At 36.5% G+C, this 8,044-nt stretch overlaps 1 protein-coding gene across 1 annotated transcript; it reads right to left on the bottom strand.

Moving 5' to 3' along the window:
- Positions 1–515: 515 nt before the first annotated feature.
- On the bottom strand, positions 516–5,967 carry LOC307033331 (uncharacterized protein). The gene is made up of 8 exons (XM_079671764.1): positions 5,839–5,967; positions 4,793–5,742; positions 4,621–4,685; positions 4,293–4,474; positions 3,849–4,075; positions 1,850–1,911; positions 1,542–1,690; positions 516–1,449 (listed from the first exon to the last, which is right to left on the bottom strand). Exons 4-8 carry the CDS (start codon positions 4,450–4,452, stop codon positions 1,361–1,363), a joined length of 687 nt encoding a protein of 228 aa, XP_079527890.1. The 5' UTR covers positions 4,453–4,474; positions 4,621–4,685; positions 4,793–5,742; positions 5,839–5,967; the 3' UTR covers positions 516–1,360.
- Between the last annotated feature and the right edge of the window lie 2,077 nt (positions 5,968–8,044).

The raw sequence follows: 8,044 nt of genomic DNA, 5'->3' as shown, positions 1-8,044 counted from the left end.
AGTCTGAAGGAAGAGGCAGATTTTTTCCGGTTGTTTACTTTCAAATTCTAGCGTACTCGAGCTGGTCTCTCCAAAATTACATACCCCACCTTTAATTGATTGGTAACTAGCTATACGTGCTTTTAGTTACACAACTTTTTTTTGTTACAAAACTATTTTGCAGCTCTGCGATCCAGCTGAAACAGCTTCATTAACTCATTGCCCTCTGGAGCGCCAACACTGCCCTCTGCTGGAGTGTGCTGGCTTTTGCAAAATACCCATGATGTGTTAATGAGTGGGTTACACACTCATAATTTTGTTAAAATATGTTTATCATGGTTTTTTTATTAATCTGACTTTTATTTAATTTATTATATCTAAATCTATAAAGTGTCAGTAAAACTGTTGCTTAAATAAAGACAAATGATCACCTGATTATCACAACAGTTGTATCAGTTAATTGATTGAGTACATATGAGAATGGTTACTATACTTTGGCTAGTGTTATATCAAATTGAAAAAAACATGAGACATAGTTTGATAATTTGTTAATATCTTTAATGTCTTTAACCACATACCTTATATTAACATATCTGATTCATCACCCTTCACCCACTTGAGCTAAGTACAATACAATTTTTGTTTAAATAATAACAATTTAATGAAAGTTTAGGAAAAAAAACGATGTTAAGCTCTCATAACACATATACTGTATATGATAATAAAAGCACATATAGATAATAACAGTGATGGAAAGTTATACAAGTCTTTTTTTCTGACAGTAGTAATGATGTATCCAACCTTTAACATAAATCTGAGTTAATGTTACAGAAAACGGCTGTTAAAATGTTGTTAAAGACATCATGTTTGATGCAATTCCTTCATAATGTTGATGTATTCTATAATAACAATTCTGGCTTGTTTCTAAGAATTCACAAGCCAACAATAGCTTTGGACATTTTTTGCCAAATAGATGCAATTTGTTCGAAATAAAAATATATACTTTATGTAAATATAATTATATTTTAGGGTACTAATTTGAGCACATACTGAAATGACTATGTATTGGCTCTAAGACATAACACGGTTCAAATGGTATTTGTCTAAATTGTACGGCGTTAAATACAATAATAACCTAATTTTGACAGATCATGAATGGTACTCCTCTGTCTGTGTGCCGTTACAGTTAAAAAGTTGTTCCTACCTGTTCATTAATTAGGTAGCATTGAGTTTAAATGAATATATGATAGTTCATGCCAAGACATACAGCAGTTCAAATCCCTCACATGTTTCATTATTTTATGATGAAAAAGTTATAATGTTTTACATTAGAGATACAAATATTTTAATAATGATATTTCACAGGGATATAAGCCCTGCCTTAATGTAAGCTTGACAGGAGCCATGACAGCAGCACAAGGAGGGTTGCAGTGAGGACACTTATCCGGTGTTCTACTCCATGGGAAACTTCTGTAAATGATGACCAAAGGAAAGAAGACATTACTTTAAAAACATGTCTTTAAGTTGTGTTTTTTTATGAGAAATAATTTGAGATAACTTACGTATGCCGTTCACAGAAATTGAGGCACTTTCGATGTTGAAGGCTGTGATGCTTGAAGCTGCACCAACCAACACATCTGAAATCTGATTGCCATTGGGAACCGATGAGGATTCAAATTGAAGATCCATAGTGTTGTAGATAGATCCATTGCTGAAAAGGGAATTAGAGACAAAATGTTAAAAAAAATGATACTCTTGCATAATTTTAAATACATTTAAATTATTCCAATTATAACTGATAATGATTTTCATGAATATACAGTAGAAAATCCTTAAATTACAGTATATCAACGTAACATTAACACATTACCTGAACAAAACCACCTTCAATGAGCGGAAAGAGGAAAATGCTTTTTGATAGATGGGTTCGAGCTGCAGAAACACACGCAGGCAAACAGTGAGTACATTGATGCTGTGCTCTTCCTCACTTCAGCACTGCCGTTTTTTACATAAGTACATGTACATTTTTTCTTACATTTATTTTGTGTCTAACACATCTAGGCTAACACATCTATGCACATCATAATATACGTATATGGAAAGTTGGTTTCTTCAGTTATTTCTAATTTAGGAGAACATTTAGCAGAGGCAAGTTTTTTGATGTATTGCAACAGGGAGTGGGACCTTGTTTTTAGAGAGCTGTTCAGTTGACTGGAAACTGTTCTTTAGACATGTATTCTCTTTTTGTTAATTCAAGGTAGGTCCTGCAGTGGGTGTTGCTCTAGGTTACCGAAACTGATGTCAAACATGTAAAAGCAAATCCATGTTCATGCTACCTTTTTGCTTTTTTGTCTGTCCAACAACTGCAATTGTTATAAGCATGCTTATCCACCAAGCAACAACACAAATAACATAGCTTCCTGATGTTGTGACAAAGTGTTCCTTTTTTAATAATACCTGAAATGTTCTTGTTTCTAAAACCACAGTGAAACAAAGAACAAGAAACACCATCTTGCGAAAGTATTTTCCATCCATTTTGTTATGGCTAATGACCTCATTCTTATTAGTATTATGTTTGTTAATGCAGGGGTTCCCAAACTTTTCAGCCCGCGACCCCCAAAATAACAGTGCCAGAGACTGGCGACCCCCTGTCGACGGGTGGGGGGGGGGGGGGTGGGAGTTTTAATCAGGGCTGAATACAACATTTTAATTGTTTTATTATTATGTTTATGGTTGTTATTTGTAGGGCTCTGTCCTAATATTTATTTTTGTTTTAAACTATGTTGAAAGATTAGTTTAATATCATTTTTTTATTTTGCTATGAAATTCTGAATGAAATTCTGAACGAAAGGCTGCGCGCGAGACTGGTTTTTCGCTCACCCGATGTGTTTTTTAGGATTTCAAGAAGCATATAGAACAAACAATGGATGTATTTTATGAACATGTATCCCTGCGGAAAGTAGATTTAGATGTGTTAGGAGTGAGATAGAGATTATTATCTAATATATGCATCTGATGAAGCATTGCATGAAGTCTGTTGATGATCAGAGGCTGTTGTTGGGGCTGCATAAACGTTTTTTTCATTTTTGTTTTGTAGACAGACCATGCAGGCCTCAGAGAGTTAAACTTGGGCCTGCGACCATAGTTTTATTGTATTTTGTTTTGAAAATCCACAGCGGAGGTTTGTGTCGTACTACATGCGGTGTATTTTGCATATCTCTCAGGAGCCAACAATCTGTGAGTCTGTTGGCCCGGACATAAACTCGTGTTTAAAATAATACTACATAATAAATGTAGTCTACATTTCATAATAAGAGGTGTAAAACCTGAGAGGATTTTAAATTGCATTTGAACTAAATGCTTATACAATCTGTATTTGTATTTTTGATTTAATGTGTGAACGAGGCGATATAGAGAAGGTTAAGCTGTCATTATTAGGCTGTAATTTGTTATATACTGTTGGAATGGGTAAGCAGGCCTATTGTTTTGGGGTATTTGTGGAGTTAGGTGGTCCATGAGTGTTTTTTATTGGTTAAGTGGTCCTTGGTATGAAAAAGTTTGAGAAACACTGCGCTAGTGGATTGTCAAAGGGGGAGCCTCGTTGCGGGGAAATTATACAGATGGCTAGTCCGCCCCTGAAAATGTCTATGCAAACGTTATTATTAATAATATATATATATATTTTTTTTTAATTATAAAAAAAATAATTAAAATAAATGTATACATTTTTATTTTTTTTATTTTCCATTTTTATTTTGTAATCATCTCGCGACCCCCACTCTGGACCCCACGGGGGGTCGGGACCCCCACTTTGGGAACCCCTGTGTTAATGCATATATCATTATTATTATTATAAAAAAAAAAAATACCTTTTTCTTTATCAATGTAGCTCTAATTTGAAATGCCGATGAAGATGGATTCAGCAAGTCATTCATAAATGTCTCTCCAGCAGATCTGAAGGTCAGCCTCCGTATGGTGAGTTGTTCAGCAGTTGTACCGACGCCTGTAACAGAAGCCGTCGTTGCAGGAATCTTAGCCGTTGTAACTGGAGTTGCAGGAGCTTTAGTTGGTGAAGATGTTGTTGCATTTGGAGATTCTATAACACAGTTATAACACTCAAATAAGTTTTCGCTCAAAATGTGTATAACCACCACTCATTTGCGTCAAAGCAATCGTGTTTCTTCAATGCATAAAAGGCTATTGTAATTGGTAAATACAGACCTTGAAATAATTGTAATTATGCCAAACAGTACTGTTCAATGCATGTTTTATAGATAAAGAATCAATCAACATATAAACAATTGTTTACTTACTTGTTATTTGAATGGAGTTTGCATCAATCGTAAGGTTGAAGGTGTTTGGTGTATTCACAGCTTGTACTAAGGTTTTTATAATAAGATCATCCTTTGGGATTTGGTCTGATGAAACTGTTTTGTTGAATTCTAGTCCCACCTCTGCTTGAACATTATCCATACGTGTCCTTGCCACAACAGGGCTGCATAAAAAAATACATACTTAAGTCACATAATTAATCTAATAATTGTTTAAATGTGTTTTGTCATACACATTGAAACCCACAATTTAGTCTTGATTAAAGATTAAATGTATCCTGAACAATGCCTTTAGGTTTTGAAAACGTACCTGAATCGTATGATATATGTGCGGATGAAAAGAGATCCAAATTGAGTCCTGTAGATGAAATCACACTGTGAAGGAGAAATACAATAGAAAAAATAAATTAGTATACTGAAAGATTTTTCCAAATCTAATAGTATGAAAAGATAACTTCAGATTTTATAAAAAGTGTGCTCACCACTGTCACAACCCGTGTCTCCAGTTGTTTGTATTGTGCACTGTTTGGATTATAAAATTCTTCCACAAATGGTTCTTCCAAGGTTGCTGCGAAACCCACAACTCTTGGGGCTGCTGTAGTAACTGCATCACCAGGACTAGTTGTTGCTTGAGGTGTTACTGATCCATCAGTTGTAACCAAACTTCCAGCAGTAGTTGACCCTGTTGTTTTTTTAGAACTACCGCTTGTTGTAGATTTCTTGAAACTGGTTGAGCCACCAGTTGTAGTTGATCCAATGGAACCGGGTGATCTACTGGTTAAAGTTGACCCATCAGTTGTTGTTGATCCAATGGAACCGGGTGATCTACTGGTTAAAGTTGAGCCACCAGTCGTAGTTGATCCAATGGAACCGGGTGATCTACTGGTTAAAGTTGACCCATCAGTTGTTGTTGATCCAATGGAACCGGGTGATCTACTGGTTAAAGTTGACCCATCAGTTGTTGTTGATCCAATGGAACCGGGTGATCTACTGGTTAAAGTTGACCCATCAGTTGTTGTTGATCCACTGGAACTGGGTGATCTACTGGTTAAAGTTGACCCATCAGTTGTTGATCCACTGGAACTGGGTGATCTACTGGTTAAAGTTGACCCATCAGTTGTTGATCCACTGGAACTGGGTGATCTACTGGTTAAAGTTGACCCATCAGTTGTTGTTGATCCACTGGAACTGGGTGATCTACTGGTTAAAGTTGACCCATCAGTTGTTGTTGATCCACTGGAACTGGGTGATCTACTGGTTAAAGTTGACCCATCAGTTGTTGTTGATCCACTGGAACTGGTTGACCCACTGGTAACAGTTAAATCACCAGTTGTAGTGAAGTCATGTATACGTGTTGCCCCACGGGAGGTCTTTGATGTTTCAGTTGTGACTAGCCCTGGGGTGGTTGTTGAACTTCCACTCGTTGTTGAACCTAGAGGTGTTAGGAATAACATTTTTTTTAATAAAAACAGTGTTAATAATATTGACTGGAAGGAAATATCGGTTCATGTATTCAATGTTGACTCACGAATAACTGTGATGGATTTTGGATCAAGAGTCAGGTTGAAGGTGTTGTTGGTGTTATTCAAAGCTTCCGTGATGGTATCGACAACCACATAGGCTGCTGGTGTTTGATCAGTCGTTGTATTGAACTCGAGCCCCACCTCTATCTCCACTTTTCCCTTTATTGGCCTTTCATGAAAAAAGAACAAATGACAGTCAATTGATAATTTTATAAGAATAAAGCACATTTTCATTATTGCCTTATTAAAAACGTATAGTCTTAGATTATAATGATTTGACAGATTGTTGGACTATACACCACAGTCACATTTTTGTAGTTATGAGTGAGTTCAATTGAAGTCAAGGTTTGAAAGATTACCGAAACTCGATGACAAAGGTGCGGATGAAAATGAGCCAGAATCTTTCTCTGAAGATTAGGTCGCACTGTAAGACGGATACCAAAATTAGAAACATGTAACACAGTGAAAAAATGTATGGGAGTTAAAAGAAATCACACAGAATGGAAGAGTTACTAAAGACAGCATCAACTGTTGTGAATGACCCAAGTTTGCTCACCGTTGTTACCACTTGTCTTTCAAGTTCTCTGTACTGTTCACTGCTGCGATTTTTGAGTTCTTTTACAAATGGGTTTTCCAAGGTTGCTGTGAGAACCACAACTTGTGAGGAAGCTAGAGTAAAGCCAGTTGTCATTGGCCCGGTAGTTGTTGTTGGTACTACTGGAGCTGTAAATGAGTGATTGACGACAAAAAGCACATGTTAGCTGATGGACTTTCCAGAACTTACTGTAGGGTAATATAGGTTCATGTATTCAATGTTGACTCACGAATAACTGTGATGGATTTTGGATCAAGAGTCAGGTTGAAGGTGTTGTTGGTGTTATTCAAGGCTTCCGTTATGGTATCGACAACCACATAGGCTGCTGGTGTTTGATCAGTCGTTGTGTTGAACTCGAGCCCCACCTCTATCTCCACTTTTCCCTTTATTGGCCTTTCATGAAAAAAGAACAAATGACAGTCAATTGATAATTTTATAAGAATAAAGCACATTTTCATTATTGCCTTATTAAAAACGTATAGTCTTAGATTACAATGATTTGACAGATTGTTGGACTATACACCACAGTCACATTTTTGTAGTTATGAGTGAGTTCAATTGAAGTCAAGGTTTGAAAGATTACCGAAACTCGATGACAAAGGTGCGGATGAAAATGAGCCAGAATCTTTCTCTGAAGATTAGGTCGCACTGTAAGAAGGATACCAAAATTAGAAACATGTAACACAGTGAAAAAATGTATGGGAGTTAAAAGAAATCACACAGAATGGAAGAGTTACTAAAGACAGCATCAACTGTTGTGAATGACCCAAGTTTGCTCACCGTTGTTACCACTTGTCTTTCAAGTTCTCTGTACTGTTCACTGCTGCGATTTTTGAGTTCTTTTACAAATGGGTTTTCCAAGGTTGCTGTGAGAACCACAACTTGTGAGGAAGCTAGAGTAAAGCCAGTTGTCATTGGCCCGGTAGTTGTTGTTGGTACTACTGGAGCTGTAAATGAGTGATTGGCGACAAAAAGCACATGTTAGCTGATGGACTTTCCAGAACTTACTGTAGGGTAATATAGGTTCATGTATTCAATGTTGACTCACGAATAACTGTGATGGATTTTGGATCAAGAGTCAGGTTGAAGGTGTTGTTGGTGTTATTCAAAGCTTCCGTTATGGTATCGACAACCACATAGGCTGCTGGTGTTTGATCAGTCGTTGTGTTGAACTCGAGCCCCACCTCTATCTCCACTTTTCCCTTTATTGGCCTTTCATGAAAAAAGAACAAATGACAGTCAATTGATAATTTTATAAGAATAAAGCACATTTTCATTATTGCCTTATTAAAAACGTATAGTCTTAGATTACAATGATTTGACAGATTGTTGGACTATACACCACAGTCACATTTTTGTAGTTATGAGTGAGTTCAATTGAAGTCAAGGTTTGAAAGATTACCGAAACTCGATGACAAAGGTGCGGATGAAAATGAGCCAGAATCTTTCTCTGAAGATTAGGTCGCACTGTAAGACGGATACCAAAATTAGAAACATGTAACACAGTGAAAAAATGTATGGGAGTTAAAAGAAATCACACAGAATGGAAGAGTTACTAAAGACAGCATCAACTGTTGTGAATGACCCAAGTTTGCTCACCGTTGTTACCACTTGTC

This window comes from Notothenia rossii (assembly GCF_949606895.1).
Source record: "Notothenia rossii genome assembly, chromosome: 3".
NCBI classification, from domain to species: Eukaryota; Metazoa; Chordata; class Actinopteri; order Perciformes; family Nototheniidae; genus Notothenia; species Notothenia rossii.
The sequence above is the reverse complement of the archived record's forward strand: the minus strand, read 5'-3'. Positions and strand labels throughout refer to the sequence as shown.

Bases quoted from the DNA above. Each gene is read 5' to 3' on its own strand.
- LOC307033331 (XM_079671764.1), bottom strand. From the start codon at position 4,452: ATGGATAATGTTCAAGCAGAGGTGGGACTAGAATTCAACAAAACAGTT. The intron at 1,912-3,848 runs GTATTTTTTTTT...GTGTTTCTGCAG, and splicing joins CTACATTGATAAAGAAAAAG to CTCGAACCCATCTATCAAAA. The intron at 1,691-1,849 runs GTAATGTGTTAA...TTCCCTTTTCAG, and splicing joins TTGAAGGTGGTTTTGTTCAG to CAATGGATCTATCTACAACA.